The sequence below is a fragment of the Parus major genome, chromosome 2 (genome assembly GCF_001522545.3).
Source record: "Parus major isolate Abel chromosome 2, Parus_major1.1, whole genome shotgun sequence".
Taxonomy (NCBI): Eukaryota; Metazoa; Chordata; class Aves; order Passeriformes; family Paridae; genus Parus; species Parus major.
This window is the reverse complement of record NC_031769.1, coordinates 146,797,750-146,816,573: the sequence shown is the minus strand read 5'-3', so window position 1 is coordinate 146,816,573 and position 18,824 is coordinate 146,797,750. Positions and strand designations below refer to the sequence as shown.

The following is an 18,824-nucleotide window of genomic DNA, read 5'->3' as shown; positions in this document are numbered from 1 at the left end:
TGGTCTCTAATATAGGCAAGCCTTTAATTCTTCCTGATGTTTCTCTGCTCCCCTGGTGTCAGTGGCTGGGTCTCCATCCTCTCTGGAGGTTGTCATGGTTGTTTCATCTCTCCATGGGCAGTTCCTTGTTGTGGCCTCCTAAACTTCAGTCTTTAAAGCAAGACACTTTTTGGTTGTTTTTTTTTTTTTTTTTTTCCTTTTTTTTGGTAATTTTTTTTTTTTTTTTTTTTCCTTTTTTTTGGTAATGTGATTGTTCTCAGTGGCCACACCCAGACCCAGTTCAGTGTTCTCCTTGAGCTGTGTCAGGCAGTGCCACCTCTGTCCAGTAGCACGAGGTAACTGCTGAAATACCCGATGACACTGAGTGGTTGATGGTGTTTTACCTCCTCCTTTTTATTTTGGGACACGGGCTGTGCCTGCTTTGACCCAGTCACCTCATTCTGTTTTTTTTCCTTTATTTCTGGAAAGAGTCCAGAACTATTTCTGTTACTTTGTTAACTACTGGATGGAGCATGGAATACCATTTGTTCCTGAATTGGTGATTACACACAGGTTCTGCTGCAGCTCTCACTACCAGGCAGCTTTCTCATGCTGTAGAAAGAGAGAGGTTAAAATTCAGGGAATAAAAGTTGAGGCTGGAGGCAGTAAAATCAGTAAATTTAGTGTGCACTCACAGAACAGGAAAAATTCTTTTTACTCAAATAGACATAAATGAGAAACACAGAGAACATTTTAATTACATAATTACATAAAGCATAGCACTTTTTTGTTTGTAAGGATTTCTGGGGTAAAATAAGATTTGAAGGCAAAGCTTTTCATTTTTGAGGCAGTTTACCAAAACTAAATTTATACACTTGAGTCTGTTTAACAGGGGCACCACATGTGTTCCAAGTCTGGCAGCAGAGCTTTTATCAAATACACAAAACTGCCAGCCAGCAGCATCTTGCATCTGGGAAGATTTGCCTTTGCCAGCTGAAATGCCTGATTTCTGAAGGCATGAAGTGCAGTGCTCTCTTGACCATTAAAATAGTGGTTATATATGTAAGTGATGAAAAGTTGAGAGTTTGTTAGAATTTCTGATCCTCATGAACGTTTATATGTAACATAACATATACATAATATATACATAACATAATAAACATTTATATATAAGGAGCAATACATTTATACATGATAAATATATAATATGTGCATAACAGTGAACATTTATAAATAACTACATTTAAATGCAATTGGTTTTCTATGTTTGGCATGTAAATTAATTCATAATAGTACAGGGTAAGTCTTTTTACAGACAGCAACTCAATTCATACTCCATTTCCCACAGATCATACAGTGTAAGCACAGTCAGGTTACACACATCTTAAAAGCATGCACAGTTTAGGTTTTGTGTTTTCCTTCAAATTCACCAGGTTTCTGTGAATCCTTGTGCTAATGCAGACCCACTCTCGCTCCCCCAGATGGGATGAAGTGGTAGATTCCTCTCTGGCTTCTCTCCCCCTGCTCATCCTGTGCCTGGGGAGGTGGCTCAGCCCTGCCAATTACAGTAGGTGCCTGTTGGGATGAGTTCCCAGTGTTTGTGAAGAATGTACAGCATTCAGCGCTTCCAACTTCTGTTTTCCAGGCTGGCCAACAATGAGAAGCAAGGAGTGAGGTCTCACACAGTCTCTGTGTCAGGTAAGGCTCATCCAAACCCAGGACCTGAGTTTATTTCTGGAGCTGCAGACGTGCAGGCAGCTTTTCTACTCACGGCTGCTCCAGAGCTACTGAGTGCCCCAAACTGGAGCTGCGCTGCCTTCTTAGAGCAGTTTCTAAAGAGAAACTTTTATAAAACAGCCACATCTGTGCAGTTACTTCAAAGCCAGGCTGCTTGTCAGAATTTCCACTTAACTTTGTGATGAAGTAGAATGTTGTCGGCTAGAACTGAAATTACCTGAGTATGTGTTAATTGTGAGGGAGCAGCTTTGAAAAGGGAAAGTAGGCAATTAGATATTAATCATTGCTTTACAGAAAGGAGAAACTTAATAGCTGTTTTTCTGTAGCTGTTTAGATAAAAGCATTTAATTTTTGCTATTGAAAATGACAAGTTAATTGAAGGATGGGTATGTGAGGTAATACATGTTGTTTCTGTTCTTTATAGGCTTTCAATAATTCTCTAAGTTAACATGGAGTTTTTAAAGTTTTTATGCTTCAGAGAGAATATGTTCCTCTTACTGAATCTTAAATAATTTTGAAGAATTGATTCTTAGTAGTGTCTTAGTAGAAAATGTATTTCTAAGTCAGTATACATAGTATTTATTAAGGAGATTTTAATGCAAAAATGTGTTTATATTATGATTTGTTCAAATAGGTTTCTGGTATTTGGTCACAAATTTGAGGAACCAGTACTGTGACTCAGTGGATTTCCCACCCATGTCTTAGAGGGAGGCTTCAGCCCCACATTAACTTTATGTGAGCACTTAGTGGCAAATACTCAAAACCCTAATGTATTTTATACAATGAGGAATGATACATAGACATTTGATTATTTTCCTACTTCTCAGATTCCTTTCCCTATCCACATCTAAAAGATGTTTGAGATTCACTGCTTGGCACAGGAAGCACAAATAAACACACACTGCAAGAAAATAGGTGAGGGGATCTGAGTTAAAATGAGAATAAAGCTGCAGTGGGGTAATATAGCTGCAGCAGTTACTGTGGCCTCTCAGAGTCAAATAGCAGCTCCTCTTCCTTTAGTGCCTGGCAAGCAAGCATGGTAGATCAGGTAGATAAGCATGAAGCATGTTCTCTTTTGATTCTTACCTGTGTGGCTCATTTTAGCTGTTAAAAAGTTGAAATTTCTGAAGTGTGATTAGTGCTGTGCTTTTTAATTATTTCGCTTGCTCTCAAATAGGCTAATCTTCAGAAAGAAGAGGCCTCAAATTTTCACTCCTTCAGTTTTTCTGAGAATGCCAATAATACTTTTAATCATAAAAACAGTAAGAAATGCAGACTTCGTGATCCTTTCTTGCTGTCACTCTGACTGTGCAAATTTAAGCGTCTTCTGCTGAAGTTCTTTGGTGTTTCAGAGCACAAATACTTCTTTTTTAAAGTAGCATTCTGAAATTAGTGTAGGAAGTTAGTTGTAACCCCCAGCTCTGGCACTGAGGTGTCACATGCAGGTGGATGAGGGGGAAATGAGAGCTTTGCTGTAGCACCACAGAAGTAGCAGTGCTGGAGGTGAGCTGGTTGTTCAGGTCAATGTCAGGGACACTGAGCTGCAAAGCTGGCTCCTGTGAGCAGTGCAATAAAATTAAACCAGAAGATATCATCCTCATTCTTGCCAATACCAACACCAGTTAGGTATTATTCTTGTATTGTAGAAATGTTTTATATCTTTCCACAGTAAAATTATTGTGCTTGGTGCTTGTTTTTATGTTACATGTTACAAACATGTTACAAACCGCTGGAAATGCTGACATAATGCTGGAATGGTTTAAGCCAATGCATTTAATATTCAGTCTCAAGAGTTTGTTCTTGTAATGACACAGAACACATAAACACTTTTTTTGTTGTGGTGTTATTTTCCCCCAAAGTTATTTGAAATGCACTGAGTATGTCATTGTATTAAATTTAAGCCAGAGGCAGATTGCTGAGATGAGCCCACATGGCAGAAGCTGCTTTTTGTAGGAATCTCTTGAATCCCCTAAGGAATCAGTTTGCTATAAGTGAAGAGACACTTGATGTAGATATGGAGAAGTGTCACTCTTAGTGAATGCATCCATCAGTGTGGGACAAGGGAGGCACCAGCTGTACATGATGCTTAGCTCAGCTCAGTCCCAGGTCAGCAGAGCCTGACAGAGCCAGCTGTGGGGGTGCTGCTGTGGGGTGCAGAACAGGAGCTTTTCTCTGCTGACACTGCAGTGGCTCAGAGCCAAAGGTTTCAGATAAGATGAGCTTTTGTGCCTCAGTGACATCTGTAACTGCTCCACGCCTTTGATGGTTTAAATCATAAATTAACTCTGCTGTTTGATTTCACTGACACTGCTCCCTTTGTTTAGACCTCTCCCGATGCTAAAGATAAATAGCAAAAATCTGGAACAGAGATTTAGCAAAAAAATTAAGAAGTCAGATATATTAATGGTATTAACAATCTTAGTTCGAAAGGGATATTTCACAGTGAGTTCCCCATCAAAAATGGGATAAACCAGCAATATTCAAACCCAGTGTGAAATGTGATTTGGTGCTTTGAAAGTTCAAGTATTTGTCTGAAGCTTTGCGGGTTTACAAAGGAACCTGTTAATGAAAGACACCTTGTCTTTTTGAAAGACTTATTAACATACCTTGGAATATTTCTGGTCTAGTGAAGTGAAAATGTAGTCTTTCCTAAGTGCTCCAATGTTCCAAAACACACAAAGACGGAAGGTTTGTAAATACTTCTGATATTTTTTTTCTCTTCTAAAAAAAGGCCTTTTCAAACTAGTGAGGGATGAAGTTGATTTCAGGCATCCAGAGCAGCAAATTGGTGGATCTGAGAGTCTGTGTGTCACTGAACCAGGTTTCACCTCTTGCTGCTTCTGTTTCTGCTGGTGTTGTCTGCCTTGATTCCTCAAATTCTGCTCCTTGCACTGGACAACTGGACACTGTATTTGTAGCTAAGATGCCTGCCAAATTCCCCTCCTTTTTAAAAGCATAGCAATTTTATGCCTCAACACATTGATGTAAGATTGTAAACAATTATGAATAAGCTAAATTAAATGAGTTGGATTTTGGATTTCTTTGGTAGTCATCTGATGTTTTGGCTGAAGTTACTGTGATTCACCAGAAACAATGAGTGTTTTAGCTAGTAGGTAATAGCAACTTTTACCTCCTTCTCCCTTTGTACCTGCATTAAAAAAGAGTTCTTTGTACTTACACTAGAGTGTACACTCAGGAGATGGTAAAGCTAAATTACTTGCTCTGTGCAAATAGTATATCAAATGTGTAAGAAGCAACACACCAGTTAACTCTAATTTTATTGACTATATTTCCACTGTTTGGCTTGGAGACACCTTATTAAAATGCTTTGCTGTAGTCTAAAGGAACTTACTTTGGCCAGCAATTTGTTTTTAAACAGCAAACATTAGCCTTGGTAAGGTGATCTTATATTTCCAGATACACATATTTCCAAAAAATAATAACTTATTTGGTCAGTTATACAAAGTTTTTTCATAAAATGAAATCAATATAGCAGTAGCTGCTTGCTCTCTTTTTACATAAATTCCTTCTGACACAGAGTTCTTTGGTTTCTTCTGTCCCTTTCTTGCTTGTGTAAATATGACTTGGAAGAAGAAATATGCTTTTGCATCCCTTGGCTAGTATCTGTGCCTCTTTTGCCCTGGAGAATTCATGAATTTTTTTAATCCTAGCTCAAATGCTACTTTCCATGCAGTGCCACAGAATATGACATTTCAGGCTCGTGTGTTTCAGTGAGCACTGAGCAGGCAGAGTATTGAACAAGTCTTGGCAGTGCTTGGTTAATGGTTGGACTTGGTGGTCTTAAGGGTCTTTTTCAACCTGAAGGTTCCTGTGATTCCAAGCAGTCCCTTCTGACATTTGGATATTCAGATACTGTTGTGAAATGTTGTAAAATGATGTTTTTGTGGGGAGGGAGCTGTGAGTGGGAAGATGACAGGAAGGGAGAAATGAGCTGTCCTGCAGTAGCCAGCACAAGGGATGTGTCTGAGGGGGATTTTAGGATGTCCCACAGGGTCAGTCTTGCTTAAATCAGATGCTGGTTTTGCAGCTTTATAATGAGCTTATTTGGTGAAGGAAATTAAAAGGTCTCTGAAAATACGGTCCCTGTCTCAGCTGATAAAGCCAAGTGCTTAAAGCACTTGAGTAGCAAACCCCAGGACACAAACCTTGAAGAGGGAAATAAGTATATTAAAAAGAAACTGGTTTGTTATCCTGTTCCTCAGCTGGTGCAGCTGCTGTCAATAACACAAGCAGCATTTTAAACTTGAAGGGGTGCAGCTCTAAGTGCATCATGAAATGATGGCAGGTGTTTCTAATAGTTCTGGTTGTGCCATTGCCTCTCTATCCCATGGTTTAGATATATTCAGTAACATGCCCCGTGGAGGATCTGATCTCTTGGAGCAAATATCTATTTAGGTGCTGAAGGATTTTAGTATCCTGAAGGAGGGGATTCTCAGCAAGTTTCCAGGTTCTGCTTTAAAATCACAGATTTTTAACATAACACTGTTAGACTTTAATCACTGTGGTTAACTCCTGATCATGGCAGTGAAATGAGACTTCTCTAAGATGCTGCTTAGGAGTAGATCCTGTTTGAGGGAGCTAGCTGCCAGTTTAGTCATGCCATTCAGCTGAAATTTCAGTTTAAATTGGGGAAAAAACCCTGTTTTGAAGGAGGTTAGCCTGATTTAAATGAGATTGTAACATGAAGGAAAAAACCCTCTATGGTATAGTTTGTGACTAAAAGAGACTTTCAGGAGGTTTCCTTTAGAGCAGAAGCCAAATGTGAAAACACAACAAACAGGAGAGGAAAAAAAATAATAGATCTATTCACCTGATGTCAATGTTACACCACTTCAAAGTGCTCTGAATGAAGGAGATGTTGGCATGTGAAAGGACTTGTCTGGCCTGGGTGAGGCAAAGCTGTGAGCAGGATGGAAAGACAAACTCAATTTTATTGAAACACTTCTGCTTGCAGAGCACAGTGCAGGCTCTGTGTCATGATTGCTGTACTCCACATGAAGGTCTGCCCTGTGCCCAGGTCTGAAAGAGTTTCTTGTGTAGGACTTGTGTTTTGTAGCTCCTTTTGAGTTAGTTGGTGGGGAAAAATGTGGCCTTTGCTTGATGTTGAATAATTGACAGTTTTTTTAACATCCATTTTGTCAAGACACTCCAAAAAGACAAAGCTAAGAAGTGTAAGTGAATTTTGAGATGAAAAATTGTATCTTGAGCACTTAAGACTGTGTCACAGCTCAGCTGTGTTTTACTCCACAGCTCACCTCTGAAATGAAAAAGAGTCTTGCCATAAATTACATAGTTATACATTCAAATTAAGTGATTATTAAGTAATTTGAGGAATATAAAGACTTTGTTAGAGCTTTAGCTCTGCCATATGGTCACAGCACTGGGAGACATTCAAGCTTAAAGTTTACTGCAGATTAATTTTACAAACCTTGAGCAAGTCATTAGTCTCCAGGTTCATGGAGGGAGGGAGTTGCTTCTTAACTCACCCAGCTATTTCACTGATTAATAAGATAATATAGTTGAAAATGACATTAATACCAATAAATTGCAGTGTTTCAGATTCCCATCACAGTTGAATAGACTGGTGCTGTTATCTTTTCCTATTTTAGCCTGACTAAAAAGCTTATTTTCATGCATCAAAAGACCAGAATGAATTGTGGTGATAGTGTAAAGAGATTTCTTCCATATCAGTGTCCAGGAAGTTCCTGCATTGATTCCATCAGCCTGTGGTGCTGGTAAAGGAGTTTTTACTCTCCTGTGCTCCTCCTTTGTGAGCCCCTCATTGGATTTGAGCAGACACTTCTGGTGTGCAAATAGAAACAGTGTGGTAGGACAGGAGAAATATTCCATGCAGGTTTGGGGGTTTGTTGTTTATGTAGAAACATATTTGATGTGTCAACCCCAACCCCGTAGTCTTCACTGGAGTCCAAAATCTCAAAAATCAATAGAATTATTCCGTCTACAATTTTTTTCCCCAGGGTTTTTGCTCTGACTGATTCTACAGTCAAAGTAGAATGGGCTACTGTCAGGTTCAGCCTTCCAGTATTTGCTATCTGCTCATAAAAGGAGCTTCAGTAGTAACTGCCCTGTAAAAAAGGGCAGTAAAAGCCTGCTCTCTTTTTTTCTAACATAGTTATTGCAAAGCAAGTGATTTCTTTTACTTATTTTTGCCTTCTTAATTTTTTTTCACAATAATTTTATTGAATACTGAGTAGAGAAATTAAATAAATAAAGAAGTTCTGTGCAGCATTCTTGAGCATCAGTGATATCCTGGCTGGAGGCTGCTGTGGAGTGCTGGAAATCCTTCTAAATTGTATTAATTTCATTAAGGTATTCTCTAAATTCCTGGGAAAGTTTTAAAAGTTCTATTTTTTAAAATGTAAAATCAACTCATTAGAATCAACTTCCTTTTGTAGCTAGATTTGCAGATGTGGTAGGTTTAAGACAAAGCATCTTCCATTTAGTGTGGCAGGACAGTTGAACAAACTTTAGACAGCAGGTCATAAAGGCAGAGTTTGAAATGCAAGGGAAGAGTTGGACCATCACATCACAGGGCATCAGGGCATGCACATGAGGAATTAAAAACACCTTTACCTTTGCCATGTACCCTTTACTTGAAATAGGTTTGGTCAGGTTTCAGCAGCTTCTGCCAGCCACCTATCAGTGTGAGGGGGAGCTGCATTTCAGCACTTCAGGCTTAAATTAGCTCTGTAGCCTGAGCAGGCAGGTCAGGAGTTGAAGCATCTTTTCCTTTTTAGCTGGCTTACATTGCCTGCAGTGACTCTATACCTGTTCTTCTGTTTCAGTACAGAGTGTTGGGTTCCCTCATTCTCATGTCAACACCTATTCAGTAGTCACTTAAACCAGCTGCAGTGTTTTTTCCTTTTCTTTCATTGTATGTGTCTGAATCTTTTTATTAGTGTTACCTGAGGTTTGTGCTAGAATGACAGTGATGAAAATTGTGCCATGTGATATTAGGAAGAGAAGTCCCTTGGGAGTATCAAGGGGGAGAACTCAAGAGTGTTCCCCTTTAAATTGTCTTAAACCAAGACAAGTGGAAATACTGGTACATTAACTTAGTCAAGAATTTTGCCTTCTCCTTGCATCTCTTTTTAGTTTTTAGCATTGAATCTGATGAATGTTCTGTCTTTCTCTCTCATATGTGTATTTTCCCACTAGATTAATGATTCCTGTTTGCTCAGTCACCCAGCAGGTTTTATGATGATAGTTTTTGTTGATTGTAGAAGTTACTTCTATTAAAATGTAGTTCTCCTTTTCTACCCTTCCTGCACTTCTCCCACTACTGACTGGTTCACTGTCCCAGTAGCTGCTGTTGTGGGACTGGGCATCTCTTCTAACACCTGACCCCAAGCCTGTGTAACTCCAGGTGGCTGAAGCTCACTTCTGAGTTTTGGCTGTGAAGAGCTACCAGCAGCAAGATGCAGGTTTTTCATGTAACTGGCTTTCTAAACCACTTCTCACATTTCCTTAGAGAGAGGGGAAAAAGGAGAAAGCAGAGAGGAGCAAACAGGTAACAAGAGAAATAAAAGGAGCAGGTATCCTCAGGTGCCGAGTATCACCTTGTGTCCTTCTTTCTCTGGCTTCTTTGTATTTTTTCCTACTCCAAGATTTCCCTCATCCTGATAAGCACTCCCAATAAGCACTTTGCTAAAAAATGCAGTGGGGTGACTGGGAAATGGGACAGTGAGGGTGCCATGGGCTGTTCACCCACAGGTCCTTGCAGATCTGGAATAGCCCTTGGCAAGGCAGGTCTACACTGGGAATAAGACTCTGGTGGAAGATTTGAGATCATAAAAATCTGTCAATGCTTTATTTCAGGAGGTAGGGAAACCATGTTTTCCCTTGCTCTGAGTAACCCTGCTGTGTGAAATACTTCTTTAGTGTTGTTCTAAGGATTCAGAGAGACAATACATAAATGTTTTAAGTCTGGTGACTGCAGCTTAAGCTGGAATATAGCTGTCACACAAGTCTGAAAGAACTTAGGTGGCAAACTTGGAAAATCAAGTTGCATTTCTGGGATAGACAATGTTATTTGTGTTGTGAATGCATGGTGTACATAGCTGGCATAATTGACTTTTTAATGTTTCTAGTCTTACTTCTAAAAACTGAATTACTGTAGAAAGGAATTTGAAAGAAAATATGAAAATGCTTTAGAGTTTCAGAGACATTCGTGTTTTCATTTGGGTATACAGAATTGTAATATAAACCTTTACTTTTATGTTCATTCGTTGTAGATGTTCTCTTCAGTCTCTTTTCTTTTATTTCCAAATAATTTGTTTCTGTTTTTTTTTTCTCTTTCCTTTTCTTGCCTCTTTGTAAAGGAGTCAATCACTGTCAGCATAAAGTAAAGAAAGCTAGACGCTTTCTGCCTTTCGTCTTCTGTGCCCATGAGTCGCCGCCCAAGGGTACTGCTCTGCTCTTTGTCTAGGCTGCCTTATTAACCCAAAAGCTGAATATACTAACTCAGTTACTGTTTGTAAACTACTTTAGCCTCAGGTAAACAGAGTTCCAAGAATAATTTCGTTATGTTTTCCTCCTGTTGAATTGGATTTTCATGCAGCGTCTCCAGCTTGCTGGTCCCCGATTCTATGGGGAATGTGTTTTTGAGCATCATATGCTAAAACGACCAACATATTAAATTATTGTTTTTATACAGTTATGCAGCCCTTGTCTGCCATCTTTTTGTTTTTGTAAATATATTTTGATTTCATTCTTGGACCCCTGACACGGCATGCTTACGGATGAAACAGAATAGCAACAATAAGCATCTGCTGAGAACACTTTGAATTAGACACGGACTACAGCGATGCTTTTGGCTGCATACTGGTCCAGCACTGATCTAGACCAGTTTGGCTTTATTAGGGGTAAGAAGAATTTCCTGTTACCTATAAAAACTGTCTAAAATATTTGCCTTAGCTTGTGCTGTGGGGTTTGGTGTGCAGTAGGGCTGCTGCAGTACACGTTGAATCTGGTGTTTGTTTGAAATCTTCCCTGTAGAGTTGCTCTCTTTGCCAGTCGTTCACATTTCAGCCTTCTACAAGTGCACAATGCTCTGTGTCATTAAAACTTAGATGGTTCTGTTTCTCACTCATGTCTTGGTAATTGCTCAGGAGTGCATTTCTTCTGGAAGGGTCAACACCAACTCTGCTTATCCAAAGTCCTCAGTGTATGTGCAGAGTCAAGTTGAGCCAGCTCATCTGGCTGTAGGAGAACTGCTTTAAAGTATTGAATAAACCCAGAAATTGACTTTTCTTACCAATGCATTAAAAAACCTAGTTCCAGATCTAAATTTAATTTGTGTGTACCTTTGTGTTTGAAAGTTATTAACTCTGTTTCATCATAAAAGCTTCTTAGAGCATATCTCTGTCCCTTGGGTTTTAGGTGAGAAGTCTTAAATTCTGCTGCTTTTCTGGTTTCTCTTGAGTCAGGTATATAAGATAACTACAGTCTGAATACTTTTGGATTACTCATGAATTTAATAGTATATTTTCCCCTCCCTCTTCTCTGTCCCTCTCTCTCTCCCCTTCTTTTTTCTCTCTCCTTGCATGCCACCTGGATCTGCAGATGAAATTAGTGGGGACGGTAATGTTTTCTAGTCTGTGTGTTACTAACGTGCAGTATGCAACTCTTATCTCCATCTGCCACTTAATGCACATTTCAGTAATACATTTTATGCAGCTTTTAGTGTTAAAAAGTGGTCTGCTTTGGGTATTAGCTGATCAATACTGTACTTTACAGGCTGTGCAACTAATGCTTTCTGCTAAACTGAAATTGGAAAAGGAAAAATTCTATTTCAAACGCACAGGGATGTGGTGGTGCATGTGTTTGCAATGAGACTTGTGGCATGATGCAAAGAAGGTTTAGAGGCTTGCAGGTGTCCAGTTTGATTGAAATGGTTGCATCCTCATTAATTTGGTCAGTGGGTGAGATCAGCAGATGTAACACCTGAGAAATGAGTCTACTGAGTAATGCTTTAAAGGCATCAAAGTGCTCCTTGCATTAAAAGAAGCTGTACAAGATTAATGCAGGTTGAATACATGAATATTAACCAGGTTTCAGCTAAACTAATAATTTTAAACACAGATTTTAATGTTTGGGGTTTCATTTTAAAAACGTTTAAACTTAGTACAAAATATTTAACTTCTGCAGACTTTCAAAGTCTCTTTTTCTCTGAAAAGAAGGTGGGGTTTGGTTTTCTAAAAGAGATTTTTAGCTATTTTCCTAAAGGATTCCATCTGATGTTGGGAAGGAATCAAACTGCTGCTACTGATAGTGTATGTAGCTTTATTCTTCTTAGTAGGAGGTACTAAAAGGGCATAAAAGCAATATGCAAAGGAAGGCAATAAGAGGAGATAGAGATCACATCTTGTGACCTTCCTTTCAGTAAAATGTGAAGGGGGTGTATTAACTTTTCATCTCCTTTCCTTTAGATATAAGCTAAAGATAATACCACACAATTTTCTTTCTTTTCTTAAACATCAAAAGGACATTTTTTCTGTCGTAAATTTTAAAATTATATTTCAGATACTACCCCATCATAGCTTTTTATTGGAACTTACCTTCCTTTATAAATTACAAGCTCTGATAAATGAGAAAAATTATGAAAAAGGCAAGTTCAAACACAGGCCTAAGGTCATGGATTAGCTATTATGGATTTAATACCCTGGGATGTTTCTCCCTACGGTTTAATAAATGCATTCAGATTTAGTAAAGCTCAAATTGGCTCATTCACGTGTGTGACCAACACTTCCCTTTCTTGAAAGCAAATTGTTCATTTTGCCATGTCCAAGTGTCATAACAAGTGATAGTGCTGGGTTTAGAAAGTGCAGGAGGGCAGCATGAGAGCCCTGTTATTAAATTTGGGTTTTTGTAGACTTACCAGGGACATCTGGAATCGCTGAATGTGTTCAGCTCTTGAGAGTGCTGTAACACATCCTCCTTTGTGGAGCAGCCTGGAGTGCCCTGCCCAGCTCAGATTTGCTTTAGGCTCCATGTTGGTTCTGAAGTATCTCAGCAGACACAGGTCTGGGAGATTTGGTAACAGTCTCAGTCTATGATTAACACTGGGATCAAGCCCCTCTGTGAGGGAGATCAGTTCTCTTTGTTGCAGACCACTTTGAGCCTGTCAGTGTTGATGCCTTGACTGAGTTTTCCTCTAATGCCCAGAAACAATGCCAGACATACATAGGAATTATTTTTTATATATATTCTATATTTTATATAGAGTGTTAAATGTGGAACAAGAAATGTTTGTGTAGCTAATTGCATACATTTAATTTATTTGGATTGATTATGAAGACACTTCTGGTTTCATGATGGTTTCGGGCAATGTATCAAAACCATGTAAAGTGCTCTGTGCTGTTCTAAGAATGCTTTTAGTATGAATTAACTCATTAATTTCAAATAGAGAGATGAACAAGCCCTGCCATTGATCACATTCTGAAAGCACTATTCTGTAAACTAGTGTGACAAGTGTTTGGGGTCTTTTAAGTCGCACCAGTTTGATTTCCAAACTTTAAAAAATTTTCTCAAGTGCCTTTACAAGATTTTTCTTCCAATACATTTTCTAACATAAATAAAGAATTTTCTGGTATTTTCATCAAAATCCTATCACAATATTAGTAGGAAGCAGAGTGATTTATCTCCATCATGTTGGGGATTTTTTTTTTAAAGCTTATTTTTTAAATCAAACTGAGGCGTATTCTTACAAAACCATTAATTTATAATGTAGGGAAGAAAATAAAATACCAAGAAAGAGATAAGTGCTTCTGGAGTGTTCTGCCTGTTCAGAATTGTGCACTGTCTTTATAATTTATTGCATTTTCATTAGGTGACTGTATTTTGCTATGTCCCAAATAGAAATTGCCTAGCAAAATTTAATATTACATTAAATTTTCCAATTCTGCTTTTACACCACCTGGCGTATTCCTACAGGAGTTCAAAAGAAAAAAACAGTTTTAATTTTATTTAAGTAGTAAGAAACTAGGATCATAAAATTACTTCCTGAAATGTGTTGAACTTCAAAGGTTATAGTCAACCTGTAGTTTCCTAATAGTTGAATATTCAATTTGCCTGAAAACTGAGCCTCCTGCTTATCTGTGTGTGTAATATTGATGAGCCTTGCTCTGGTTTCAGGGCTGGGTTGAGCTGAGGGACCATCCCATCCTTCTTCCCACTCACAGTGACTTTGTCCCAGTCCAAGCCATTGCTCTAGAAATGATGCCAGGGAGCTGTAGGAATGTATCCATGTGCTCCAGGGCAGATGGGGGAAAAGGAGGAGGAAATCATGACTTCCAGAGGTTTTCCAGTGTGTGACATCAACCACAAAACTGCACAGTGGGTTTGGAAATTATTCTGTTTTGAGAACCTCTCTTTGTGTTTAAAGTTGGTGAGAATTTGACAGCCTTGAAGTAAAAAAATGAGCTCAATTTTGTGGACTGGAGGAATAAAAACCCCTGGAGGAATTGATCCTACGTTCAGGAGATGACCTGCACACACTGGAAGTTCTTTTGGGCAAGGGAAGGACTTTCTGATATAACTTGACACCATTTAAACCATTTTGAGAACAGATGATGTAAAAGTTGCAAGTTTTAAATAGAGGAAGAAGTGCACTGTTAATTTCCTGAAAATTTTGGGAAGTTGTTTCCAAAACCTGTCCTTGAAATCTTGAGTCTTGCAGCAAAAGTAGTGGTGAACTTCCACCAAAAAAGGAAATTGTAAGAAAAATGGAGAAGAGAGTGTGGCTTAAAAAGGTCTTTGTGCTCTAGAAGATTCTGTGGTAAATAACTCACCTGGCCACACTGACAGTAGGGGAAGCTGCCCTGGAACACCATTGGTGTTCTGCCTGTTTGACATAAAAAATAGCAAACTGTTACTCACACTTTATTGAAGGTAAAGCAATTTAACCCATTCATACTTTTTTCTCTTTACTGCAGTGGAATTTGGTGTTAAAAAGGTTTGAAATCAACAGTTTAGATAGGTCCCAATTGCGAAACTGGAACTTTTTTGAATACAAATGAATCTTTTCTTCTTTGTTGAGTGCATCTATGTGATGTAATGCAAATGGCACTGAGGTCATTATCATATCATGAATTATGCATGAGCAAGTTTTAGTCATGCTGTATTAAATGTGACCTGGCAATGCTGAACTTGGGGTTTGGGACCTATCAATTGGAGATGTTGTTCTGGAGAATTATTTTCATCTGCTTTTCCCGAAACTCTTCAATTCCTCCCTTTGCAGAGACTGATGACTATGCAGAGATTATAGATGAAGAAGACACTTACACAATGCCCTCAAGTAAGTGCCATGGTTAATTTGGGAACTTTCCTATCCAAAAGCTTCCTTGGTGTAGCAGGGACTGAAATATTTCAGCCTTATTTAATAAATGTGCAAATAAAATGTTCTGGTTTCCTGCTGTCTGTGATTGCACAGTGAAATTCATTTTTTTTTGCCTCAAAATGCAGATTTTTTTTTTTTTTGATTGTGATGCTGAACATAACAAAGATTGGATAAGATCTCTGTGATGAGAGCAAACAGTGTGGATTGCTGTCTCTCTGTATCTCACCTTGCTCTGTGACAGACGTGCTGTTCAGCAGTTCCATGAGAGAGGAGCACTCAACTGTACCACATGCAATTTTGTTAAAGATGAAAGACTGCAGGAACAAAAATAAAAATTTAAAGTTCTGCTGAGTTTTCATCTTTGAAGTAAAAACAGTGGTGCTGTAGCCACCACAAGGATTTTGTGTTACAGGCTGTTTGAATTATGATATAATCCTAAACTGTCAAGGCCAGTTCATTTAATGTGAAAGTCCAATATTCTGATTTTTAAAGCTGCATCTGGGAAATTCCAGTTGCATTTGGGCAACCAAGGATTTCTCTGGAAGCAGACAATCCATTGGTGCAGAATCCTGCCAAAAACATCAGGTTTGGTCAGTGTGAAAGGGGAGGATGGTGCTGAGCTGGGGCCACATTCTGCTGAAGGACCATGAGCTTGCATAGATTTCTGAGCTCACCATGGGGCAGAATGTTTCATGGTCACTTCAGTGTTCACAGCATTATTTCCACGGCTGTGGAAAATCTTTGAAAAGCAAGAATATATGTTTTGCAAAACATATATATATATCTATTTGAACATCAGTATTTGAAAAGCAAGAATATATGTTTTCCAGAAATAAACTGAGCATTCTTAATGACTTGGAGTTAAGAAACTACACATTCTATTAACATAATTTCAGCATCAAAACATACTGTGATAAATTATATCCTTTATTTTTGTTAACAGATTAACTTTGTGTAATTTATTTCTCCCCCACTCCAACCTTTTTATTTAAATTCTTATGGAAGTAATTACTTCTGGACCTAGCCCTGGATGTGCTGAGCACTTGAATATGGCTTCAATGCAAAACCCATGAGATGGGCTGTGGAGGGAAATTCATTAAGTGATTTGCTGGATTGAAGGGGTCTCAAGTGTTCAGCTCCCAAAAGACTGAGTCAGTAAAGATCACAAGTACGGGCCTGTGACTTCTGCTAATGTAAACTTTAAATTGCATCATATATTTCTTCTTTTTTTTTCTTTAATGTTGAAAAATGTTTGTCCTGTTCTGATTTTAAGAAGCTCTATCTAAGTAAGCATTTGATTTTTCTCTTAATTGCACTGCAGAAAGCTATGGAATAGATGAAGGTAACAGGAGACCCTTTACCCCCCATCCCTGTATGCTTGCAGTTTGGAATGATGTGGAATTTTTAAGCTTACTATTCACTTTCATTTAATAAACATTATTTATTTATAGTTAAACCAGTTAGCTTTGGGATTTTAAAGAGGAAAATGCAGTACTTAAAAGAGATTAAAAAGGCATTTATCACCTTGTTAGCCAGCTCTAGATCACATTAATTCTGTAGTGTTAATGATTGTTAAAGTCAAGGTTATGAAGTTCTAAGCTGGTTGCTTATAATTTTTTCTCTGAATAATACAAGTAGAGGTGAAAACATATACTGTGCATGCTTTTCTGCTATTCCTGAAGTATTTTTCCATGTCTGCTGGAAATTAAATTGCAAATGAAATCATTCAATTGCAATTGATGAAATGTTTTGCTCAAGTGCTGAGCCATTTTTATCGGTAATATTCTCAGCCTATTAAACTGTGACGTTAACAAAATTGCATAAGGCCACCAAACATCTCAATTTTACTTCAGTTACACACTGGCAGAGGCGTAGTGCACTCAAAATTTTGCTCTTTCATTTTGTCTTTATTTGCCATGTTTTTGTTCCTGTATTTTTTTCTTGCAGTTACCTCTTTAAAAGTTCTCCAGGCTTTTTTGATGGTTCCAAAATCTAAAATAGCACATGGTGGAGTCCTCTTAAACAGCCAAAGGGATGTGTGCTGAGGCCGTGTTAAACATCATTGGTGTTGCCTTAAACTGTTTGTGTGCTTTGTCTTTCAACAGCTGTAATTAAAAAGAATTTAATTATGTTTATTGCACTGAAATAAGTGCATTGTAGTTAATTTAATAATGTAGATATCACAGTTCTTTTTCCCTTGCTTTGGTTCAAACTTTAAAGAAGTTTGAGAGGTCTCCACTGTGTGTGTGCAGCATCTCTATAGGTTGGTGTGCAGCAAATGTTAATCTTAGCTATTCATATGTGAGACATTTGAGTGACTTACTTTGAGTTTTGTGTCTTGTGGATTATTTCCTTGCCCTTCAGCAGAAACTTAATATTTCAAGTGCGTTATATTCTTGTAGCCAGAGATTATGAAATTCAAAGGGAGAGGATTGAGCTGGGGCGCTGCATTGGGGAAGGACAGTTTGGAGATGTGCACCAAGGAGTTTACATGAGCCCGGTAAGCCTCACTTCTCAAACAAAAATTAACTGTAAAACTTTTCTAGGTAAAAAAAATAAGAATATTCCTTTCAGGTCTTGGTCTGAGTCTTCCAGAACAAATAAAAATTTGGTCCAGTGACAATCTCGCTGTCTCTCTCACAACAAAGCCTAATAAAATTCCTATGTTTTCCTGAAATAAAATACAAAATACTCGGACACTGATCCAGTAAAATCCAATGCACAAGAGTCACTTCAGTGAAGCCAGGGAGGTTGGCAGGACTTGTTTAATTTAGGATGGTGCTTATGAGTTTTTCTTGAAAGACTAAGAATTCTGTTTGAATCAAAAATTTTGTGTAAAATAGCAAGAGAAAGCTGGAAAAAATAGTTAATGTCAGTAAATTTCAGGCTTATAATAAATATTGCATATTAGAAGAAATTGTTGGAATTTTTGATAGATTATACAAGAATTCTTGTGGACATTAATCTAGTTCTAACTTCAGAAACAGCTGGTTAGGGTCCTGGGGCTTGGTAGGTTAATAATCTTCTATGCAATATTTAAGTAAATAAGGATAAATGTTCTGTTTCATACAAGTTTGAAGTCTGGTCTGATAACCTTATTTAGAAAGCACAACTGATACACTTTGCATTGAGAAAGAGTCTTATTTTTCATTTAATTATGCCCAAGTTAACAGGAGTACCATGGAGTAATGGTTCACTCACTTGGGGCATGGTGGATAAATCTAGAGCTCTGCAAAACTAATTAAAGACCCTTTTCTTATGGACTGTTGTTTTGAAAATGTTGGCTGCCTCCAGTTTTTTTGTGAATTGCAAAATGGATTTTACTCAGGCATCCTTTGTTGAGATTTTTAAATCACCTGTGGATTTATTTTATTAATAAGAATTTACTTCATTTAAGACAGTGGGATATGTGAAGGTGAGCAAGAACAGTAATGTCATTAAATTTTCATGTTCTGATAACAGAATGTAATTTACACTCTGAGAAGAGATCTTAAAATCAATGTAAGATTAGTTCTAATAACATGGTAGTGTACTCTTTTATAAATGTTCAGCCTGAGTGTAGAAATATAGAGGATATTCCTTGCCTTTTGTTCTGCTAGCTCAAAGCTGAATCTCAAAAATTCCATTTATCCCTGTTCATTGCACTTGTAAATTCTGGTTCTAGTGATAGTGCAGCATCCACCTCTTCCAGGTATTCCTGAAGGGTCACAGCCAGGCTCTAAGTGTA

The 18,824-nt window shown here is 38.0% G+C and overlaps 1 protein-coding gene across 13 annotated transcripts in view; it reads left to right on the top strand.

Moving 5' to 3' along the window:
• PTK2 (protein tyrosine kinase 2) overlaps positions 1-18,824 on the top strand; it is a 190,985-nt gene that overhangs the window by 134,497 nt on the left and 37,664 nt on the right. For 5 of the 13 annotated variants that reach the window (XM_033512470.1, XM_033512471.1, XM_033512472.1 and 2 more), the window contains 6 exons: positions 1,625-1,677; positions 10,080-10,163; positions 11,323-11,340; positions 14,999-15,055; positions 16,419-16,439; positions 17,500-17,597. In XM_033512470.1, coding sequence (XP_033368361.1) covers positions 1,625-1,677; positions 10,080-10,163; positions 11,323-11,340; positions 14,999-15,055; positions 16,419-16,439; positions 17,500-17,597 — 331 coding nt within the window. The remainder of the gene's footprint in view (positions 1-1,624; positions 1,678-10,079; positions 10,164-11,322; positions 11,341-14,998; positions 15,056-16,418; positions 16,440-17,499; positions 17,598-18,824) is intronic. The other 8 variants (XM_033512468.1, XM_033512467.1, XM_033512469.1 and 5 more) reach the window with 5 other exon arrangements.